The sequence below is a fragment of the Lytechinus variegatus genome, chromosome 13 (genome assembly GCF_018143015.1).
Source record: "Lytechinus variegatus isolate NC3 chromosome 13, Lvar_3.0, whole genome shotgun sequence".
Lineage (NCBI taxonomy): Eukaryota > Metazoa > Echinodermata > Echinoidea > Temnopleuroida > Toxopneustidae > Lytechinus > Lytechinus variegatus.
The window spans coordinates 29,086,878-29,112,589 of NC_054752.1; the positions used below are offsets into that span (position 1 = coordinate 29,086,878).

A 25,712-nucleotide genomic window follows, 5' to 3' on the forward strand; every position below is an offset into this window, starting at 1 on the left:
ACGCTGGAGGCAAAGTAATAAATAATGGTTGGATTTTAAAAACAGTTTAAGATAGAAAAGGGTGTAGACAAGGGTGACCTCTATCGGCTTTGTTATTTGTTTTAGTTGTTAAGGTAATGACGTCACAGAAAGAAAGTCAGTGGTATTAAGATTCCTTTCCACAAAGAACCATTTTTCAAAAGAATTAAAGATCTCATAGCTAGCAGACGACACCGCTCTTTCTGTTAATTCCGTCCAGGTAAGAAATGTCGCAATTCAAAATGTTATTAAGTTCGGGGATCATTCTGGCTTAAAACTTAATTTAAACAAAATCAAAGTTATACCACTTAATATAAATTATAATAAAACAAATGGTATATGCAATTTTGGATGGTCTGATGAACCAATTAAATACCTTGGGCTTGTATTATGCAAGAATACCAATGACTTTAATGTCCTTAATTGGTCTGTAAAGATAGATAAAATTAAACGTATTATAAATCTTTGGAAGATGAGAAATCTGACATACTATGGGAAAATAGTTATTATAAAAATGTTACTTGTATATAAGCACATGCTACATCATGCCCCAAAATTATATCAAAGAACTTGCCGTGTACAGGATAAAGATTTTAGTAATTTTCTAATTTATGATGACTCTCTTTGTTTCATTTTGTAAATTTATTTTTAATTAGATTTGAATTCACCGATTGAGGGCGTATTGTTTTTCTTTTGTACAGTCATGGAAAGCGTGTCGGTTGTCCGTTTAGTTGTTAAATTTCTTTAATTTCGTGATACGAGCCCAATGACGTAAGTATTGTTTTTTTTGTGTGTTTATTTTGAAGTTTATCAGTTATATTATCAGATAAGCCGAGTGGCATGCTGAAATATGGTTTGAAATATTACGAATTAATATGTCAAAGCTATGTAAGCTGAGTGAATTTGTTCTTATGAAAACGCCGTATACGTGTACATGCATGCATTATGTAATAGAAAGCGTACGTGGCGTTTACGTAGTTGTGTATGTAACTTGAATTTGGCGCCTTCGGGCACGTGATGTCTGCATTGTCATAAGCCATGTAAACATAAAGAAGTAAACAGATACGCATTTGAAGTAGTAATTGATTTCTTTTATTATGAAAACTGTTGTACAAAAGGGATGAATTTAGGGGCATTGATCTGTACTACATGACGTATACAGTATGCTTATACTTGATATGACCTTGAAACTTGTCAAGGTAATTTGCACTTGTTCACTGCAACCATCCTGCCTGTGGGGAATCTACAGGTAGGACTACGGTATGCCAATGCTGTATAGAGCACACCACTTGTTCACTGCTACCATCTGACCTGTGGAGAATCTACAGGTAGGACTATGGTATGCCAATGCTGTATATACTAGCACACACTTTAAAAATTCATTAAAATATCACTTTTGTGACCAAAATTACTAATTTCTATACAGTTTAAATTTATTCATCATTAGTAATGTGGGAATAATTTTTTTATTCACCAGAGCGCTCAAAAACTTGAATTTTGGGCATATTTTTGTGTACGCCCTCTATTGGTGGAAAGTAATATGGCAAGAAAATTTTCATTTTTTTTATCTCTATTTTAAATTAAGAAAAAATGATATAAAGAATTAAATTTAAATAAGAGCCAAGCAGTATGAATTAACAGGTCTAATGGAAACTGTCAGTGTAAAAAAATCAAGCATTTGCCCCAAAGAAAAAGAGAAAATAAGCCAAACATTGCCACCCTTATTTTGTCACACATGGAGATATAACTGAGAACAAGGTTATATTATAACCTTGTTCATTGAATGAGTGGCACACACTTTGAAAAATCATTGAAATATCACTTTTGTGACCAAAATTGCTGATTTCCATACAATTACAATCTATTTTTCATTAGTATCTTGGGAATAATTTTTGTATTCACCAGATCGCTCAAAAACTTGAGTTTTGGGCATATTTTTGTGTATGCCCTCTATTGGTGGAAAGTAATATGGCAAGAAAATTTCAATTTTTCAATCTCTATATTTAATTAAGAAAAAAATAATTTAAAGAATTAAATTTACATAAGAGCCAAGTTATATGATGAATAGCTGTAATGAAAACTGACAGTGTAAGAAAATCAAACATTTGTCCCATATAAAAATAGAAATTAAGCCAAACATTGCCACCATTGTTTTGCCACACATGGAAATGTAACTGAGAACAAGGTTATATCATAACCTTGTTCATTGAATGAGTGGTAATTTGTTGGATAATTTAAGTTGTAATGCCGGTCAACGTTATTTGCCTGTTTGTAAATCTATAGCCATTTTATATATAGATATATATATATGCCATGACATGTTGTCAATTTAGCTTATAGCAGTATTGTTTATTCTGTTATTAAATTGCAGATTGAACCAGTCAGTCTTATTGTGCACACATAAACTAGACTAGGTCTGATTCTTGGGGTTTTGTTTCGACGTATCACACGCCACAGAACTTAATAAAATGATTCATTCATATTCATGGAATTCTAAAAGAGAAAAAGTGAAGAGTTTACATTATCAATCCATCCCAATATGGGGTTTGGATATGATTGACATAAATTCTAGATTGAAATCACTCACACTTTCTTGGTTACCAAAAATTGTAAGAGGTGATGAACCACCCTGGAAATACATTTGTGAGTTTTGGTTACATAAATTAGGCGGTATACCATTATCCCGCATACATTCGTATTTCCAAAGCTTCGTAATTCCGAAGGTTCGTTAATCCGAAAACGAAATGAGGTTCGTAATTCCGAAGGTTCGTTAGTCCGAAAACGAAATAAGGTTCGTAATTCCGAAGGTTCGTTAATCCGAAAACGAAATTAGGTTCGTTAATCCGAAGGTTCGTTAATCCGAAAATTAAATAAGGTTCGTATTTCCGAAAATGAAATTAATTCATTTTGGTAACAAGAACGGTGTTGTTCTTGCAAGATAACAGGATAATATGCAATGATAAAATAACGAACGATGATGCATGTGTGTGTTGTGGCCAAAGAATGTATTAATTTAAAAATAGGCGCCCGGATCATACGCTTAATTTCGATTTTTCTCTGAGCAAATGCTGCCCAAGCAAATGGTTTAAAGATGCAGGGGATTAAGTGTGTTGGTCGGGTGCGAGTAACCTCCAGATAATAGGATTTGTATTGGATGGGATGTCATTTTTAATAGGAGCTTCTGCCGGTAATAAAATAAAATAATACTAATGATGATCATAATAATCCCAAACGATGAATATGATAAAAAAATGGTGATAAAGAATATAAATGTTAATAACACTGTATTGATCGTTACGCCTCTTGTTAACAATGTTCATCTGTTTTCATGATTACCAAAAAATTCTCGCAATGTTAACTTTTTATGTGGGGCGTTGTGGCCCAGTGGATCAGTCTTCTGACCATGAAATAGTGGTTGTAGGTTCTAATCCCAGCCATTGCGTAATTTCCTTCAACAAGAAATTTATCCACACTGTGCATGCTGCACTCAACCCGGGTGAAGTGAATAGGTACCCGGTATGAAGAAATTAAATGCATTCCTTTGGGCGCCTAGGCAGCCCAGCTAAAGCCGTAATAGTAACAGTTTTCAGAACTGAAGTGGCTTCCCTTGGTAAATAATACCATTATTACTATTATTATTATTATTATTCTTATTACTATCATGTCTTATTAGGCCTACATGAAATTTCCAAAGCTTGAGCTTGTGAATCGCTCGCAATATCTCACAATGATGCAATTTTAACAGAAATTAGGTCCATAATTGACCAAAATGCGAGTAAAAAAACTTCAGATTTGATTTTTTCCAAACCACATGCTCGCTACGTTTGCTCGCGAAAATAAAACTTAAATATATATCTTATCAATCATAAATCAATTAAAAAACATTACTCAACTTAATTACTACAAAACACACAGCTTTACACAGATGATAATCTCATGATTTGCAAAAAAATGTCCGTTTAGGCATAGAAGTGCACCTTTTTGGCTTTGCCCCCCACCCCCCGAAAAATACGTTCCACCGCCCTTGGTTGAAACATGTATCGTCTTCATGGCTAACTGCAAAAATCCCTTAACATGTCCCTTTTAGATCAGGTCAGAGCTTATAATTAAAATTTCTGCTCGCGCTTCTTGCTCGCAGCTGTTTTCTAGTTTATAGTTCATACATAGCCATCTTGTATTGAAGATGACAATTTCACAAACATATTGCCCATCATATTTTCAACAAAAAATATAAAGCTCGCGCTTCGCGCCTGCATTATTTAAATAGGGCTTATGATATTATTACATATTTACTTTATTTCATAAGAATAAGGCTAATATTGGCTATTAGGACTATATACCCTTTCAAAGAATCAAACAAACAAAAATCAACTTTGAGTTGCCGATTGGGAAAATTATGGATGAAAAAAATTCGCCCTCATTGGCGAAAGTTGGATCTGCCTCTGAGGAGGGGGGGGGGTAGCAGGGGGAACTTATATCCCAAAATAATTAACAGGGAAATGCTATTTTTCCAAAATGGAAAATTCCCTTTTTTCAAATTAAATGCTCTTATTAACAAGTGGAATGCCTCTGGCCGTATCACCTGCATCACGCAGTTCAATATAGCAGCAGTGCTGACTTTGAAAACTACTCTAACTCGCACAAGATGTTCAGTGATACATGGTTACTATTATGTCCACTTTTTATGAACTAGACCAATAAACTTACAGAGATATGATGGTTATTCAACAAAAAAACCCAACATGGCCAAAGTTCATTGACCTTACATGACCTTTGACCTTGATCATGTGACCTGAAACTTGCACAGGATGTTCAGTGATACTTGATTACTCTTATGTCCAAGTTTCATGAATCAGATCCATAAACTTTCAAAGTTATGTTGGTAATTCAACAGATACCCCTAATTCGGCCAAAGTTCATTAACCCTAAATGACCTTTGACCTTAATCATGAGACCTGAAACTTGCACATAATGTTCAGTGATGCTTGATTACTATTATGTCCAAGTTTCATGAATCAGATCCATAAACTTTCAAAGTTATGATGGGAATTCAACAGATACACCCAATTCGGCCAATGTTCATTGACCTTTGACCTTGGTCATGTGACCTGAAATGCGCACAGGATGTTCAGTGATACTTGATTACTCTAATGTCCAAGTTTCATGAATCAGATCCATAAACTTTCAAAGTTATGATGGTAATTCAACAGATACCCCCAATTCGGCCAAAGTTCATTGACCCTAAATGACCTTTGACCTTAATCATGAGACCTGAAACTCGCACATAATGTTCAGTGATGCTTGATTACTATTATGTCCAAGTTTCATGAATCAGATCCATAAACTTTCAAAGTTATGATAGGAATTCAACAGATACACCCAATTCGGCCAATGTTCATTGACCTTTGACCTTGGTCATGTGACCTGAAATGCGCACAGGATGTTCAGTGATACTTGATTACTCTAATGTCCAAGTTTCATGAATCAGATCCATAAACTTTCAAAGTTATGATGGGAATTCAACAGATACCCCCAATTCGGCCAAAGTTCATTGACCCTAAATGACCTTTGACCTTGGTCATGTGACATAAAACTCATGCAGGATGTTCAGTGATTCTTGATTAACCATATGTCCAAGTTTCATGAACTAGGTCCATATACTTTATAGGTTATGACGTCATTTCAAAAACTTAACCTCAGGTTAAGATTTTGATGTTGATTCCTCCAACATGGTCTAAGTTCATTGACCCTAAATGACCTTTGACCTTGGTCATGTGACATGAAACTCTAATAGGATGTTTAGTTATACTTGATTAACCTTATGGCCAAGTTTCATGAACTAGGTCCATATACTTTCTAAGTTATGATGTCATTTCAAAAACTTCACCTCAGGTTAAGATTTGATGTTGACGCCGCCGCCGCCGCCGGCGCCGTCGGAAAAGCGGCGCCTATATAGTCTCACTGTGCTATGCAGGTGAGACAAAGATGACATCCCTCCAATACAAATCCTATTATCTGGAGGTTACTCGCACCTGACCAACACACTTAATCCCCTAGCTGAATCTTTTCTTAATCCCCTAGCTGAAACCATTTGCTTGGGCAGCATTTGCTCAGATAAAATCGAAGTTTACCGTATGCTTGATCCGGGCGCCTATTCTTAAATCATTACATGCTTTGGCCATAATTTACACATGTATCATCGTTCGTTATTTTATCATTGCATAATATCCTGTTATCTTGCAAGGACAACACCGTTCTTGTTACCAAAATGAATTAATTTCATTTTCGGAAATACGAACCTTATCTAATTTTCGGATTAACGAACCTTCGGAATTACGAACCTTATTTCGTTTTCGGACTAACGAACCTTCGGAATTAAGATTCTCATTTTGTTTTCGGATAAACGAACCTTCGGAACAACGAACCTTATTTCGTTTTCGGAATGACGCCACAAATGGTCGGATTAACGAACCCTTTTTCGTTTTCGGATTAACGAACATCGAGGTATAGGCAATTTACGTGTTTCGGAATTACGAACCTTCGGAATAAAGAACCTTCGGAATTACGAAGTGTAACCCCATTATCCATTCAATTTAACTGTTCTCCAGTAGACATGATCAAATTATGTAAAAAAAAAAAAATATTCATTACCTACATTTTATACAGACTTACTTCATGGGCTGAACTTCACTATCTTAATATATTCGAAGTAACTCAATTTGAAAATAAAATCGTATGGAATAATTCAAATATAAAACATGAAAACATGTTATTGTATTTCAGAAAATGGTACGATAAGGGTATAGAAAGTACACCATTTAATTGAAAATTGGCCATGGAAGAACTCTGAAAGTATTACAGACTTACTGTCGATGAATTATCTTTGTAAAAAATAGAAATATTTACGCTTTATACATTATGATCATTGGATAATACCACAATGTGTCCCATGAAGATGATAGGGTCTAAGCTCATCTCGCCGTCAAAAGGTGATTGATATGAGGTCATATCCATCTTTTTTTCTACTTTTTTGTTAAAATTGCTCTCATTTCTTTATTTCTGCATCAATTTTGATCACATTTGGTTCAAACAAAGATACTACATGGGGAAGATCGGACAGTACATAGACAGCGTAATGAAACGCTAAGGGGGTGGAAACTCCGCTTCTGCATCCGGTCAGAATTGAAGAAAATTTTGGAGGGTCAAAAGTGCACACTGCTCCCATTTTACATGTACAAGCCTATGGACACTGCCACTGCTTTGGTACACCAGCGAAATGGAGGCGTGGTCATGGAACGTCCTTCGCGCATAGCGTAAAAGTATGTAAATTAGCATTTTGTCACTAATTAGCATAATGCGCGACCTCATCGTTGGTGTCTGTGATTAAAATACATCATGCCACTCATTCATTCTTAATAAGTAATCGTTTTTTTATTGATCTATTTGTTCATGCCTGTCACGATTATTACTTACTACACCTTTGATTTATTTCAGCTGCAAGTTGCCTGGATTTTTACTACGGCAATAACTGGAAACGTTATGGGAGGGATTTTAATTGAGCTTGACTTGCCCTCTTTTCTTATAATTTTCCTTCTACTAATTACAGAAGAGGTTCCCAAAGAAAATGGCGCCATAATAATTTTTCCCCTTAAATCGTGTAAATGTTCCTCGGTTGACAATAATGGTTGAATGTAATTACGATGACATCTCTTTATGTTTTTGAAGCCCTTATTTATTTATTTTTATCTTTTCTTTTTAAAGAAAATGAAATGAACCTTTATTTTATAATTTGAAAAAAAAAATAAAGAGCAAATCAAATTCTGTTACATAATTATTGTACAGTCTCCAATCAAGGTCCTATTGTGAATAGCAGTCGGGAGCACTAAATTTTAAATGGCGACTTCTATGTCATTATCATATATCAATAACCATGACCTAGGTACAATATTTTAGGGGGATTCTCAAAAGTATTTAGACAAGAGAGCAAACCGATTGTAGGCTATAGGATATTCATTGTTTTATTTTCAACTGGAAATGAATCTGGTGTAATTTTTATATGGAAAGAAAAATACATTTTATATACAGGTTCCAAATTTTGTGGAAATAATTCTCCTCCCCCATATACCCATCATGAATAGTAAGGTCACATGATTGCTTATTCCCAAACAAACCACTTTCACTAACTGCCCCTATCTCCTGACCCCCCCCCCCCCTCTCTCTCTCTCTCTCTCTCTCAGGAAGAGATATACACACATATATGCATAAAGGCAAACAATTTTCCTGTCATTTTACGTACTTTCCCACTCTTATCCTTATTTCTCTTAAAGAATATTGTAATTAACTGCTGTTTGCTCTCATGATGTCACAGTAGCATCATCACATGTCAGCACAAAGTGGAATATCTTGTGCCATTTGTGCTTAAAAAATTTTGGTAGCAATATATCATCACAAATTGGCGATTAATAAATGAAAATGACCAAGATCAAATAATTCAATTCAAAATCAACATGTTTATTAAGAAATCCATTTACTAAAACATTGAAAACAACATAACAACAATTAGAGTCTACTAAGCATTACATTATATTTTTAAAAAAATAAAGGATTAAGTACATTTTTCTACACTTAAGTCAAAATATACAATGTTTACTAAAAATTTCATTAAAAAGATGTTGATAAGCCTAATAGATAATATGAGGGATGCAGCCAGGATTTCATAAAAGGAGCATAAAAATCTGTGATATTCTGTATATTTTTTCCACAAAAGTTTGTCACTCAAAAAAAAAAGTAAATTCCTTCCAAATTTGCTGACAAGATATATTCTACTGATGTGAGAGCACTCCACATAAAAAAGGGGGCATAATTCCAGAATCTCCCTAAAGAGTGCATGCCTTTCACAGTCAATACATTAGTGAATCATTCACAAAATTTGATATTGTCTACTGTCACTGTGGCTAGAATTCAATCTATTTTTAAAATATAGTCTATTTATATATTTTGCACAGGTAACCCATTTCAAATTTTTTTTAAATTAAGATAACAATAAATGCAATTTAATATCCCTACATAATTATTCAGCCATGATGTGAAGACTTGCAATTATGGTAACTTTTTCCAAGCCCATTCCATCTACCATAAAGACCTTGATTTCTTGCTCAGCCCTGTTACCATGGTAATTGTCAAAGTGACAAGATTACAATAGTGATAACTTTTTTTATGAAATGAGGTCCAGGAGTGATACTAAAATGATTTTTTAATCCTCTGATCACCTTTATTAACATTTATCTACGCATGATTGTTATTTCAAAATATAATTTTTTGTCTTGTATACAATAGGCCTTTAAACTGGAAATTATATTTAATTTCACAAAACTTCTAAGAACTAGTAGAAGTATTAGATATTAATAAAAGATGATACATTTGCCCGTTAGAAACAAAATATTCTTACCTGTATTTTGTGTGAAATTTTTTATACGTTAATGTCATTGCCCGCTGATGAACCTGAACTTGTACTGCACTCTTTTCTAGAGATTTGCAGTTTAAAAAACATTCAATGATTTGTTGGTATATCTATTCAAATTAATTTGATGTAACTACTTATTAACTTGGCCTTCATATTTCTTCCGTCTTGGTACTTGTTGTGATACCGGTACTTAAACAGCATGTGCAGTGGGAAACCTGTATTGTAAAAAATAGAGAAAGAACAAAATGAGCTGCTGATGTAAATTATTCTTACTCATTTAGTCCAGTTATATTAAGATTTAAACTCTATTTAATACTATTGTCACTCTTGTCCTACATCCAGATACATTGATATATCAATATAACTATTTACAATATGTTTTGATAATAAAGAGTGCAAATTAATTCATATTTATCAGATGATAACTGTTAATATCATGGTTTTTTATGTACATGTACATAGACAGAAGGTATGGCCGGTGAAAATGGAAATACTGGTGAATTTGAATTCAAGCAAATATACTATCAATGGAACTTTAATTTTACGTGATATCCTATCTTGATTCAGCTCAATTAGCCATACCCTCCCTATTTATTTATTTAGACTATTTGTTGCTGATTTTTTTTTTTTGGGGGGGTGATGAGCTTAGATACAGCCTGTATTATTTTTAAAACAACAAGCATACCTTGCAATTTTCCAATTCAGATGTCCTCATTAGAGTGTAACTCATACTTGCTGATCTGCATGGCTTTCAATTTTGTCCCTCTGACCGGGTATGAACTGCTAAGTTCTTGGTCCTATTGGATCTGCAATAATTTTTTTTTTACAGTTTGAGAGTATTAGAGGAGATAAATAAAACTACTCTTCTTAAACAATATTTAAAAAATTTCCAGCTGCCCATATCATTGGCCCATGAATAATCCAAACTAAATTATCTGGTCCAAAAACTTCATTTTCTCTCTATAGTATCATAAAGTTTCACAGAGAGGCATAAGCGTACCAGGTACCCGACATGTTTATTAAAGTAAAATGATTCCAACCATATATTGCTCCAGCTTTATAGCTGAATCAGGACCTGGTCTATCCGACTATGCTGGTCCTGTATATAACTAAAGAATCACATCACATTTGAATGGAGTAATAATTATGTACTAAAAACGTTTTCAGAATACCACCCCACCCCAGGCCAGGCCCAGGGCAGCCTGATCAAATAGAAACTTGATTTACGTCTAGGCCTAAGCCATTTCATTCAAATCTAACAGTAAATCAATTGGATTTCATTCATGATTACTCTGAAGTAAAAGGTTTATGAATAAAAGAAGCTGCTGAGAATCAATATGAAGATGAAATAGCGTGGACGGACTAGGCCTAAACTTCAACTTTCAATCTTGAAGTTTGGCCTTTGGGCCTAGTCCGTCCCCGCTATTTTCATACCCCATGACTACATCGACAATCTCGCTAGCCGGCTAGCCCGGCGATATCAAGGCCGGATCTCGCTCTGGCCAAAATCGACAGTTTGTCCTTACTAAAACAGGAGGTCGGAAACAAGTCCACATCTACCCCCCTGATAATTGACAATAAAGCTGAAATACAGGTTTACTTTTTGCCTACATGAAGTATTCCGATGAAGGTCTAGATCTACGACAAATGGTAAGTTAGGCCTATTTTTTTGAGAAACTCACTGACAGATGATTTATTTGGAAGTTAGGCAAAAGAAATGGGAGTGTATGGAAATGGAGGTTTACGTAGTAAAATAAATACGGGATGGGCCCCGAACCCCCGCAAACACATCACCTTTGCAAGTGAAATCAAAACATGAAAATGAACTTAACTAACTTTTATTCTTATGGAGTGTCATTAGATTAATATTGATGTTCCCTCCAAGATTTTCTGCTGCAATGAAGTTCACTCAGAAATCACGATTTCGAACATCAATTCTATGAAAAGATGATTAGTCTAGCCATTTCGTTGTAGAAACTGGAAATTCGCAGATTCCAAAAGAACAGCACTTCGCACAGATCTCGTGGGGAATTGTGGGAAGGAAAAAACGTGTTAATTCATAAGATATGAAAACATTAGCGTCTTAGCCAATTATAGAAGTGCATTTTGCGTAATTTGACGTCATTCATGAATTAAATATTGACCCTCCAAAATCAACATTCAAATTGTCCGCCGGCAGCCATGTTGGCTGTGTACAAAACCTATGGGAGAAGAAAACGCGCGAAAAGAGTTCCCTCTCTAGCTCCCTTCGGGAGCTTACGTATACGTAAGATCGTATCTCTGTGGAAAGGAAACGCTCGGGAAGAGCGCCCTACAGCGTTGAGTAAGTAACGACCTTTTTTACCTTTGCGTATGTATCGCGAGATGGTTGTGTACAAAACATATGAGAGAAATGGTGAAGGGTTGAAGGGATAGACTATTTTTACAATTCAAAAGAATATATGAATAATCAAGACATCAAAGTTGGTGCTTATCTCATTAGATTTTAAAGCACCATGTCACTTTAGTACAATGACCTTCCTCTGATCATGCGTAGAATCTTTTGATCATGCGCAGAAAAGAACTACGGACTGGCTTATAGTCAAATGCTATTTTGAAGTTTGGGATGAATCGCACTCAACACTTGCGGTGTTAGCATCAAGCGCAAAATCTATAAGAATTAGATTAGCCAGTTAAGACGGAACGCATTACTTTACTCAAAGTTCACTGAAGTAGGCCTACCAATCAACTGCAGTTATGTTTGCTGGTCTTCTGGGATTGGAACACATATATTTCGTCACGGTGGTCATTGTGACGGGTAAGTATGATCAATAATGTTTCGTTTGACTTTGATTATGCTCAACGTGCTGCTATAAGGGGGGGCAAACTTCCCTATGATTTTGAAGTATTGAAAAAGAAGGAAATGTGACATGTAAGAGGGGGAAAAGAGGAAGAAAATGAGGAGAGACGAACGGAAAAGAAAAATAGGGGTATAGGTCTTGTAACGCTATATTACTCTTTAACTCATATAATTCTCCATATTTTTAGGCTTGCAGACAGTTAAAAAAAAAACAGTCGCTCAGCGGGTTTTCAGGAAAATGGTTTTTCAGTGGTCTTTAAGCACTCTCGATCACAATGGTGAGCTTCCAAAGGACTTCTTGGCCGATTCAACATGTTCAGTGTTGTGTTGTCGAGGCTGGACATTTCGGACAACAACATTTGTCATCTCATTTACATGAAATTAAAGGAGCATATTCTTGATCGATGATGATCCTCCAGTAGTACCAGAAGTGGACCAATTGCTAGGACCAAGGCTTAACTTGACTCGATTATCTTTTAAAATAGAAATGAAAAATAAAGCTATAAGAGAAAAAAACAAAGAGATAAAAAAAGCATTGAATTGCCCTGTTAGTCTTTCCACTATCTTTCGACAGTCTCTCAATTTTTTTGTCGAAATCACTAACAGACTGCCGAGAGATCCTTAAAAGTCATTGAAAGACAAGGGAAAGTCTGAAAAAAAGATTTTCGAAAAATCATGTTCCATAAAAGACCATTAGATTTCTATTGAAAGATCGCTGTATAGGACTAGTGTACAATCTCCGCTAGACAAGAAATGTCATTCAGAGTTTACCGTCTCGGATCAAGGGGGTATTGTCTTGGTCTTTCAAAGTTCTTTCAGTGGTCTCTCTGACAGTCTTCCAGAGATCTTTGGCAGCATACCAGATGATTTTCAGTGATCTCTCAACTGTCCTATTCCAAATGTATCAACATAAGTAATTTTTCTGGAAAGGTTGCTCCCTAATGATTTCAGGAGGTTACAGACCGATAGCATAGAGACCACAATCCTCAGTAAGAGATTCTTTCAAGTGTATCCTTTTTGTGATTATCTATTCCGCCATTGTTACCTATCTTTTTCAAGCTTCCACGACTATCGGAGGGACTCGGCTAAAGTCGACACTTAGGACCTCTGAGTGTCAAAGCTGCCGGTACTTAAGGCTTGAGGATGGGGTACTGGTTCAAGGAACCCTCGTCAATACAAGTTCTGTCTTCAAACGAAACCAGGAAAGAACCGCCACCACATCCATCGTTTATTGTGCTCCTGACAAAGGTATATACTTGACTAATATGATCATATAGATTACGCAGGAGGCAAGGGCAATCCCTTAAAAGAGATTGATATAGGCCCTCTTGCTTTCTATAATTATTACGATATGGACATGTATGGAAGGCCAATGACGCCATAGTGTATACTAATTGTGTCCACAGTACTTTTAAAAAAAGGAGTGCGCTGATTGGTTGAAAGGTGAATACGTACGATAAGCATGATTGAGGGCGGCTGTCATTTGCACTTCCCCCATGTCCCCGAGCACATTACTTGAGATGGGTATTCATTGGCCTTCCATACTTCCGAAAGTTTGGCACTGCAACCAAAGCATTTCGTGTGTGTTTTATATTGTAAAGATTGTATGTATTTGCTTTTCTTTGCTTTTTTGTATTGTTTTGATTTTGATAGTTTGTTTTGTTGTAATTTTTTTGCTAATCCAACCAACAGATCCATGTTTATCGAACCCCTGCAGTCAAGCCAAGGAGTGCTACGCACATCCGTACGACCAGGGATACGATTGCGACTGTACTTTCGGTTACTACGGTGACGAGTGCCGTAAGTTATTAGATATTTCTCGTCAAATTCTTGTTCTTTAACTTCTTCATCATCTTTTTTTGTTGAAAAAGAAATGAAAGTATGATATTATTTTCTGGATGGTATGACAAAATTTTCATTAGAAAAGGCTTAACAAAATGGTTCGCTTACTAACCATGATAACCTCGTCATATATAATAGCTAATAACGCCACTGCTAAGTGTTGATTACTTGTCTTATCATTATCATGATAATCATCATAAGTTTCACATTTCTATATCGAATTCATTATTTTTTATGATAACATTTTCCTCTTTACATCCGTGGTAATATTAGAAACAGACGAAGTAAAACCCTTTTATCATTTATGTTAATGCAGAGAAAAACGGGGAAATGGGTGGGATTGTCGACAATGAAGGAAAGCTCTTGTTGTTCAAGATGCCGACATTTGAGTTGGAACACGAGATACTGATAGCTCCTCCCGATCCAATGATAGTGCAATACAAATTTTACACGGTCTACGATCGCCTGAATGATCTGGTCTACGTTGCGGCGAATGATGTCTTCTAGCGTGGCCGACCAGGGGCTTCTGGCCACTTTGAGCGTTTCAACGACTTCACCGAAATGTATGCCGGACAAGGTTAGTTATTGGGGCCTTCAACCATTTTTTTTCAATGTGGAATTTTTTTACAAAAGGCTCGATTTGCTCTTTGTTCAAATTATGCTCATGGCCCATTGTCCCGAGGAAAAAGTATGGAGGCCCACCGCAGGAATTATATGTTTATTTTTAGTCGTGGTCTTTGCATTTTGTAATGGACCGTATTCAAACTTGCTTTCTGTGAGTCTAAGGGAGACCGTCCTGGGGCTTGTTTCATATGACTGTTGTAACTTTGCCATTATGGCAGCTATCACGGCAACCTTGATTCTGAATGGCTGCTGCAGCCCTGTTACCATGGTAGTTGTCATAATGGCAAAGTTACCACAGTCGCAAGTCCTTTATGAAACTGAACCCTGGTCCCGCTACAATCCAGTAGTGGCATTTTTTCAGGGTGCGAACGCGACATCTAAATTCATAATACAGGATAAGTTACAGAGTTTACCAAGCACGGTCTTGCCAAAGAGCAACACGCGACGGCAACACCATTGATGCAGAGCAGATGGTGAAAGGGGCTGCCAACCAACTAAAAAGGCTTTAAACAGGTGTTTACCAGAAGGGGGGCAAAATCTGACAACTACAAAAAAGAAAGGAAGAGACCCCAATCAATTTCGGGAGCACTTTTTCGTCGAAAAATTTTTGACACCCCCCCCCCCCCCACCCCACGGGGCATGTGCACTTTCCTTACCATTTTTATCCCAACTGCTTGTACTGACTTCGTCATCACTTGGCGAACTCTGAATGTTTTATGTTTTTATTTTTGTCAAAGGAAGGAGTATATTGCTTGGCGACAATTCTACCTGGTTGTATCTGGGTAACAGCGACTCTGGTCTCATAACGCGCCACCAGCTTCCGGATATGCTACATGAGGAGACAATCTACCATGGCATCTTCAACACTAGGACTACACGAGAGGATACTCCTATTTATCCTGGTCCGTTCGTCATGGCCATTTCACACATCCGAAGGTATGCGCCATCTCCGATTTCTATTTCGTTGTTTCGATTCATCCACAACTATAGAAAGCCAGCAACGCCAACATCTAAAATGCATTTAATTTCTAGATAATGATGTATATTCGTGCATCCATCGTTGTCGTGACAAATTGGTGTACTACTATTTGCTTACAAAGAACATTGTGCAAGTTTCTAGGAGAAAAATGTGACATAGTAGGATTTCCATGTTGGAGGACAAATCCATTCTATTAAAAAGTTCATTTGAATAAAAAAGAGGAGAATGAAACATGAAGAGCACAGAAAATTTCATCAAAGTCGGATGTAAAACAAGAAAGTTATGACATTTTTAACTATTCATTTTGTAATCTATGAAATATTCTAATTTTCTCCTCATTGTCATATGAAACAAATTTTCATTTGTCACTGAACATGTGGAATTACCATTGTTTAACATTTTATGGTTCAGTCAAGTTGATCCTTATTGTCAAATCTGTAAAAAATGAAATATTGTATTATTCAAACAATGAAAAAACAAAAGACATAGTGAGTGAGGGACATCATCGATTCTTTCATTTGCATGTGACTAATTTGTGCATATAATTATTTTGTGAAAAAGTAAGCGAAACTTTAAAATGTCATAACTTATTTTACATCCAATTTTGATGAAATTTTCAGCATTATGCTTGTCTGATTTATTAAAATCTACATTTCTCTGAGGTGGACTTGACCTTTAAGGTTGAGTGGATCAATCGTAAGTCTTTGTGAGATGGAACACTGGAGTCATGCCCTCTAATTCACATTCAGTCATTGGAGTAAAAGAATACTCGTGCTTATCTCAGTGATTAAAAAAACGCTATTCCGGCTCTTGTATTCATTTATTACAGACTACTTTTCTGGATGGATTCGAAAGGGATAATGAGCTGCACCGTAGACGATTGTATGAACACTGCTGGCCGTGTCCATTTATTTTCCGAGGAAAAAAAATATCCAGGAGGAGTAGCTAGATGCAGTCTCGTCGTGGAAGATAAAAGTAGGTACAAGGATTAAATTTGCCAAATCTGTAGGACGTCGTTCGACAAAGATTTGATTTTGAAATCGGCCTTTGCAGTATACGCAAAGTCCGTAGGTTTAGCACACTTTGATTAATATGACAACTCACGCGCTAGTGTTTGCTTTGTTTGGAAAATCCTGTAACGAATTATGGCGTCTACCGCTTTCCATAGTAAAAATATATAAAAGTCAAACAAAAGTCAATATGTAATTGTAAAATAAATGCACTGGTGTCTCTGATAAGGTTCAACAACTAAAGGTGTAAGGGCACTTTGTGTACAAAGGCATTCTTTTTCAACGTTAGACGACCATTAAACCCTAGATTAAAGGACAAGTCAACCGCAACAAAAAGTTCATTTGAATAAAAAGATAAAAATCTTACAAGAATAACACTGAAAATTTCACCAAAATCGGATGTAAAATAAGAAAGTTATGACAATTCAAAGTTTCGCTTAATTTCACAAAAAAGTTATATGCACATCCTGGTCGGTATACAAATGAGGGGACTGATGACATTACTCACTATTTCTTTTGTATTGTATTATATGAAATATGAAATATTCTAATTTTCTCCTCATTGTCCTGTAAATCAAAGTTATATTTCGCTCTGAACATATGGCATTACTATTGTTTTAGTTGGCCCTTGATGTCAAATTGGTAAAAAAAATAAGATATTGTATAATTCAAACAATAAAAAAACAAATAAATAGTAAGTGATGGATATCACCGACTCTCTCGATTGCATACCACTGAATTGTGCATATAACTGTTTTGTGAAAAATAAGCGAAACTTTAAAATGTCATAATTTTCTTATCTTACATCCGATTTTAATCAAGTTTTCAGCATTATGCTAGTTTGATTTTTCTCTATTTATTCAAATCAACATTTTTCTGGGGTTGACTTGACCTTGAAGAACATAATCCCAAAACCATTCGTTTTGTCTTTTGCCTCTATCTGACTACAATTATGGAAAGCGAAAGACGTCAACGTGTAAACGCACAGTCCTTTGGGTGACCACATGCACTTTGATCATAAAATATGACAACTCACACGCTTGTGTGTGTCTGCTTGTTTGGAAAATCCTGTAACGAATTATGGCGTCTACCGCTTTCCATAGTCAAAATATATAAAAGCCAACATTTCAATGTGTAATTGTAAAATAAGTGCACTGAGGTATCCGATAAGCTTCAACAACTAAAGGTGTAAGGAAATTTGGGTGCAGGGGCTACCTTTTTCGATGTTTGACGGCCATTAAACTCCGAATTTAAAACATAATCCTAAAACCACTCGTTTTTCTTTTGCCTCTATCTCACTACAAGTTGGCAAGATATTTTGGTCTGACTATCTTTCAACTGAGGACGGCTATCCCCATGATATCCTAATGGCAGATTTGGATGGCAAGCGGGTTCAGACGGTGTGGAAACGGACTTCCAACTTCAAGCTGATGGTATTTACAATATGGAACGACTGGCTTGTAGCCTACGAATTGGAGTCGTTTCGATTCTGGATGAGTAGATTCCGGAGTCACATCGCCGAGTCAAGTGATGGGACCGCTCTGCCGTGGAAGTGGTTCCAGTCTACGTTCCAAGGAAAACATTACATAACTGAAATGGTTTCAGTTTAAAGTTCTCATGGCGGTGTAATAATTTATGAAAATATACCTGTTGGCCTATGAGAGTGTTTTAGGCATCTTTATTAGTACGTTCATCGTCAAAGTTTTTAATCTGTTGTGGATTTTTGCCTACAATCCTTGAATCGCTTTGATTATTTCATCAAGATGGAAAGTACTCTATATCACTATAAATAATTATTATCATTACCCAGAAGTTATTTTTTTAATATTCTGTGCTCAATACTAATTTTATACCTAGATCAGATTACAAAGTCAACCCTTTTTGTGTAGGCCTATAATTCATATATCTTGAAGTTGTAGTTAGTGCCCTTCCTAATCACATATTGTTGGTGTTATATTATCGCCTTGATTAATCACCATTTAAAATCACACTGTTGATGTCATCATACTGTTTAATACTCCTTTTCAACCCTTGATTATAAGGTTTTGATATTTCAATCTTTATGTATTATATTATTAGATATAAATAAAGACGTAGAGGGCGCTTTCATACGATTACGATCGCAGAAATACCTCTCTGATTTGTACCTTAAAATTTCATATTTTCGGAAATCTTATCTTGAAAACGTATTTGTCAACACCACGATGGAGGTACCAGCAGGATCTTCAGTGGACATTGAAAATCACTCGAAGGGTGATGGAAGAGATAGAGATGGATCTAGGAAGGAGATAGATACTACCTATGCTGAGAAAGCAACGGCCGATAACCCAAGCCGACGAGATGCCGGTTCGAAACCCGTATTCATGCGTCAAGCAGATATACCTAATGCGGAACTGAACCAGCCCACAGGAGAGGAGATTTATCTTGCCATTTCTAAGTCGATTGCTCCTGAAAACATCATGGGTATACAAAAGGTGGGTGGATTATGGAGAATTTACTTGAAAGAGAGAGAGAACAGATTACCCTTACTAGCTCAAGGTTTGAGAATGAGGGGTGTAAACATACCCATCTTCGACACAAACCCCTTTTTAAAGGAGAGGAGTGAAAATCTACTGAGAATTACAGTAAAGGATATACCATTATCAGTGAGTGACGAAGTGATAGCACAGGAGTTAGAGGAGATGAAATGTAAAGTGAAAGGGAAGATAACGAGGCAAAGATTACGTGTAAATGGTCAGCTTACATCATGTCTAAATGGCGACAGGGTTGTATACGTGGAGAAGCTAAATAAGCCGCTTGATCGCCATACCAGGCTCGCCTCTTTCAAGGCGAGAATTTTCCATGATGGGCAAGCGCAATCAAAGGGAGCGTCCGTAGCAACGTGTTCGAGGTGCCTGGATACTGGTCACCACGCCTCAACTTGCGTCAAGCCATTCGTATGCAAACGATGTAAACGACCTGGCCACAAAAGCTTCGAATGTGATGAGTCACGTGATCAAACCGATCTTGTTGGCGCCGTTGGTGAAGATATTCCAGGATTGGGGGAACGCCCATTTGCTACCAATGAGAAAGATCGTGCGTCAAGTGATCGTGCCAATACAATCAAGGTCAATGCCGTTGTCCATAGAAGTCCGTTGAAGCATACAGATGTAAACACTCGGACCACGCGTGAAGAGCGTTCTACACAACGGAGCTTGCCAGATCTTTGGTTGAGAAGCAGTCATGCTGCTAATGCTAGTCAAAGCTCGGAAGCTGAGAACAGCGACAATACTGATGGCTATGAAACCACTGATTACCGATCAGAAAATGTAGTGAGTGACAAAGAGAAGAAACGCAAAGGCAGACAAGAAAGAAAGAGGAGAAGAAAGGGGTCAAATAAGAAATAAATAACGTTAACACACACAAAAAAGAAGAAGTTTGAAACCGGTACTTACGCGGACAAATGTATCACACTCCTTTCACTTAATGTGCGGGGAATAAGGAACAGTAGAAAAAGAAACATGTTATTTCAGTGGCTCAGAAATCAAAATGCAGATATCTTGTTTTTACAGGAAACCTTTTTAACACAGGATATGGAAGAAAGAATTAAGTTAGAATGGAAGGGACTGTCATTTCATTCATACGGTAGTAATCATGGAAAAGGTGTTTCGATACTATGTAAAGAAAAACTAGACTTTTGTATTGATTCTAGTGCTATACAGCAATGGACGTATAATACTGCTTAATATGAACATTGGTGATAAGAAAATATGCATGGTAAATGTATATGTTCCGACAGAAAAGAAAGAAAAGATAAAGTTTTTGCATCGTCTGAGCAACTGGGTTCAGTGCCGTACGGACATGAAGTCGTATGCCTTAGTGTTTGGAGGTGATTTCAATTGTGTAAACAAGGCTGAGCTGGATACCTTAAGAGCAAAGTCTATTTATAAAAAGCTACCTGAATATAATCAGTTGATTAAAAATTACAAATTAGTCGACATTTGGAGAAAATTACATCCAGAAAGTAGACAATTTACGTACAGAAATACATTTCTTAAAATGGCCTCTAGAATAGACTTTTGGCTTGTAGCAGATTGTTTATGCAATTACGTCAGGCAGGCATGCATAAAACCAGTAGCTTTATGCCCCGATCATTGTGCAGTTACATTTACACTGTTTTGTGAAAATGGCAATCGAGGCAGAGGGTTTTGGAAGTTGAATAATTCCCTTTTAATGAATGAAGAATATAAATTACTAATTAGAAATATAATACGTAGAATGAAAGAAGAGATGAAAGGCGAAAAGGATGTGTCATATGTTTGGGATTTATGTAAAATCAAGATAAAAGAAATCTCCCTTCGTTTTGCCAAACGATTAAAAAGAAAAGAGAATGTTAATATAAGAACTTTAGAAAAGAAATATGAAGAGTTGATTAAGAGCACTGAAAACGATAACAATAAAAAAGATATAGTAGAATTGAGAAGGAAAATAGAACAATTTTACTCGAAACAACGTGCCGGTGCACAAATCAGGTCAAGAGTGCAGTATTATGAAGAAGGAGAGACAAATATGAAATATTTTGTTGAAAAAGAAAGACAGAATGCAGTTAAAAAGACTATTACGTCTTTGAAGATAGGAAGGAAAAATGAGCATAGCATGAGTAAAATTTTGAACTATGTACATAAATTCTACTCGAAATTATATACTTCGTTAAATAAGAACACATATGAGGTTAGAGAGTACGTTCAAGACATAGATGGACCACAATTGAAAAGTGAAGAAGCGAATACATGTGAAGGTAAAATATCAAAGTTAGAAATAACACAGGCACTGAAAAATATGAAACGAAATAAAACACCGGGCGGAGATGGACTGACGGTAGAATTTTACATCGAATTCTGGGAAGATATACAGGATTTAGTTTTGTTTAGTTTGAATGCGGGCTTTGAGAATGGACGTTTATCGTACACCCAACGGCAGGGTATTATAACATTATTGTATAAAAAGGGAGATAAAGAAGATATCAGAAATTGGAGGCCAATAACGTTACTCAACGTTGACTACAAGTTGGCTGCAATGGTATTAGCTAATAGATTGCAAAATATATTAACATTACTGATAAATGAAGATCAAGTTGGTTATATAAAAGGTAGAATCGGGTATTGTAATGCAAAAGTGATTCAGGATATTATTGACTACACACAACTTGAACAGGTTGATGGTCGTCTTATATTTGTAGATTTCTACAAAGCATTCGACAGTCTGGAGTGGAATTTTATAGATGAATGTTTAGAAAAATATGGTTTCAAAATAATGTTCAGAAAATGGGTTTCGATTCTATATACACAAATATCGAATTGCGTTCTTTTGAATGGATATTTTACAGAAACATTTTACCCCACTAGAGGGATAAGGCAAGGTTGCCCGTTATCTGCGTTACTTTTTATCTTAGCGGTTGAGTTTGTCAGCAACAAAATCAGAAGTGACAAGGATATAAAGGGAATTTGTGTTGGAGAAAAATCTAAAGAAATAAAGTTATGTCAGCTAGCTGACGACCTGACACTTTTTATGCAAAATAATTATTCAGGAAATAAGGCCATAGAGCATATAATAGATTTTGGAAAAGTTTCAGGTGTTATTTTAAACAAGGAAAAAACACAAGTTATGTGGTTGGGGAAAGATAAACCTTTAGAAATGATAAGTAATATTCCATGGGCTGAGAATTATGTTAAAGCCCTTGGTATAATTTTTACAAGACATGAATCTATGAGCTGCGAACTTAATTGGTCAAAGGACAAAATTAATAAAATAGAAAGATTGCTTAACATTTGCAAACAACGAAATCTTACATATAAAGGTAAGATAATTGTCTTAAAAACATTAATATTGTCTAAATTTGTATACACTGCTCAAATTATTTTTTTGTCCTAACGACCTGGTAAAAAAAATTGACAAATTAATGATGAACTTTCTTTGGGGATCCAAAATTCACAAAGTAAAAAGAACTATGGTAATTAATGATTTGTCAAATGGTGGATTAAATATGTTAGATCTAGGTATACAGTTAAACAGTTTTAAGTTAAGATGGCTTTTCAAATATTTCGATGACACTAAATCAAAATGGAAATGGATGTTTGATTATTGGTTTGATAAATTAGGTGGAAGCTTTATTTTAAGAAATTGTAAGTGTGATCCACAATATGTTCTGTCATTGAAAACGATTCCAAAGTTTTATCGTGATATATTATATGTCTATTTTACTTTTAAAAAAGAAAAAATGCTTAAGGAAAAGAAAAAAATAATATCAAGTGCAGAGATTTGCAAAGAATTGTTATGGTTTAACAACAATATCAGACATAATGGAAGGATGTTGTTATTTAGGAACTGGATACGGTCAAATATTTTGTTCATAGGTGATCTGGTATCTAAGAATACCGTTCTTACTGTAAATAAATTAAAAGAAAAGTTAGTCAATCTTGATGGACAATGGTTGTCAGAATATGCAGTTTGTATAATGTCAATACCAAAAATGTGGAGAGAACAACTAAAAGAAAATAATCTTGCTTTGTTTAGAAAATTTAAAAATTCAATTTTGAATGATGAATCATGTATGCCATCTGTAAATACATTGCTTAATTGTAACTCTAGAGTAAAACAAATTTATCAAGAGATGTTGCAATTAAATGTTGAAAGATCAAGGGCCGAAATATTTTGGAGAGAAATTTTAGATGAAGAAAATAAGAATTCTTGGTTGTTTACATGGACACTGAAACTCAAAAGTATTCAAGATAATGCCATAGCCCACTTTAATTTCAATTTTATGTATAATTTATTACCTACTCTCTGTAACTTAAAAAAATGGAATTTAAGAAACACTAATATTTGTAGTGAGTGCAATAAATTGAGTGATTTATTTCATTTGTTTTGGTTGTGTATAGAGGTTGATAAGTTTTGGAAATACGTAGAAGCACTCATAAGAAAATGTTTAATTCAAAATTTTCGTTTGAAGCCTCAGCATATTGTTTACGGTCTAAGAAAAGAAAAAGGAAAAGAAATTAATTTAATTTTGAATTATGCATTATATTCTATTTACAAATGTTACAAAATAACATTAGTTACAATGAAAAAGATGAAGTTTTATGATTTGAAAATTATGTTCATATATGTTGTGAAAAAAAGATATGATATTGAGAAAGGTAAACGAAAGGAAAATTTGTATATGAATATGAGCAAATGGAATCTAATATTGAATAATTTGTAAAATTTTTGTTTGTGTACATATGTATGTGTATATTTTTATCCAAATAAAGAAGACCAGTACTGGTTTAAAAGAAAAAAAAAATCACATATAAATATACAATTTTTACATTCTAAATTACTTTGCACATATATTGTCAAATAAATGGTGGATCGAAATTTCAGTTCAGTTTCAGTTTGGTTTATTTCATTTCAACTCAAATCAATTTTAACAGCAAAAGAAATCATTACAAAGATATAAATGAATATGCAAGTATATACAGTATGACAATGTAGCATATATAAGTAAATATATACAATAGACACGAAACAATATAATCATAATAATAATGATATTTACGATGAACTAGATAATCTGCAGACTATTCATGTTAAAGAGTTTTGCATATGATTTATTTTATTCATCTTTACTATTTAAATAAATGTTGAGGAAATGGAGGGATCCACTAAAAAGCAGGGCTTGTTGAGTGTGGATTCCTCAAAGAATAAGTTAAAAGACACGTTTGTAGGTATAAGTATAAATGCAAGAACGAGAAAAAAAAATCGTAAGAAAGCTATTGTGATGGATGGAGTACGGAAATGATGGATGAAAGTGAAAAGATAGATAACCGAGAAGAAAGACTGGTGCACCTGTTGTACTGCGGTGAGAAGCGTATTATATTTTATATATTAGGCGTGGTGTTTCATTCTCTATTATGATACCTTGTGCCGAACTATGTGAAACGTTTTATCCTTTCCATATTTCTTGTTTTCTATTAAATTCTTGTTGGGTAATTGTGAATGGCGTTATTTTTTGTAAACATGTTAATTAATATGTTTGGGAGTTCGTTTGAATTCAATTTGTACATAAATTGCCCTGTTTGAAAAAGAAATAGATCTGGAAGTTTTAAAATATTGGACTTGTAAAATAAATTGTTAGTATGAGAACGATGAGGAGCATTATGTATAATTCTTATAATGTTCTTTTGTAAGATGAGAATTTTGTCTGTAAGATATTTGTTGGCGTTACCCCATGTCATTATTCCATAATTCAGATAGGGAAGTATTAGGGAGGAATATAGTGTAAAAAGTGTTGATTTTGGAAAAAAGTGTCTTATTTTATTCATTATACCAATGTTCCTTGATATAGTTTTGGATATATTTTGAATATGAATGTTCCATTTCAATTTATCGTCTATCATGAGGCCTAAAAATTTAGTAGAAGAGACCCTATTTAGAGCAGTATCGTCCAAAAGGATGTCTCCAAGTAGATTTTGCAAAGTGTTACTAAATAACATAAAGTTTGTCTTCAGGATGTTAAGGGATAATTTGTTTGCTTTAACCCATTCAACTACATGTCTCAGTTCACGATTTATAGTAGACAATAGTGTATTTTGGTTCGCATGGGAATAAAATAAGGTCGAATCGTCTGCAAATAAAATGAAAGATAGAACATCTGAGGATTTATAAAAGTCATTTATGTATATTATAAATAACAAGGGACCTAGTATACTACCCTGTGGAACTCCACAATTTATTGGTCGCAATGCAGAACTGTGATTATCTATTTGTACAAATTGTTTTCTATTCGATAAATAATTCCTGAACCATTCCAAGGCTTTCCCTCTAACACCATAGTGTGACAACTTTACTAATAGGATATCATGGTTAATTGTATCGAAAGCCTTGGAAAAGTCCAGGAATATTGCAATTGTATGTAAA

General features: G+C 35.1%; 1 protein-coding gene across 2 annotated transcripts; it reads left to right on the forward strand.

Annotated features, from left to right (window-relative positions):
• Window positions 1-263: 263 nt before the first annotated feature.
• LOC121425890 lies at window positions 264-18,768 on the forward strand. 2 transcript variants are annotated; one of them, XM_041621979.1, is made up of 7 exons: window positions 264-789; window positions 13,380-13,568; window positions 14,013-14,120; window positions 14,479-14,739; window positions 15,524-15,722; window positions 16,595-16,740; window positions 18,081-18,768. In XM_041621979.1, the coding sequence occupies exons 4-7, from the start codon at window positions 14,724-14,726 to the stop codon at window positions 18,383-18,385; spliced, it is 666 nt and encodes a 221-aa protein (XP_041477913.1). In that variant the 5' UTR covers window positions 264-789; window positions 13,380-13,568; window positions 14,013-14,120; window positions 14,479-14,723; the 3' UTR covers window positions 18,386-18,768. The 2 variants fall into 2 exon arrangements, with proteins under 2 accessions (XP_041477913.1, XP_041477914.1); XM_041621980.1 differs by lacking the exon at window positions 13,380-13,568.
• Window positions 18,769-25,712: the final 6,944 nt, after the last annotated feature.

Coding starts and splice junctions, on each gene's coding strand:
- LOC121425890 (XM_041621979.1), top strand. Junction 15,723..16,594: donor GCCATTTCACACATCCGAAG/GTATGCGCCATC, acceptor CATTTATTACAG/ACTACTTTTCTGGATGGATT. Junction 16,741..18,080: donor TCTCGTCGTGGAAGATAAAA/GTAGGTACAAGG, acceptor TCTCACTACAAG/TTGGCAAGATATTTTGGTCT.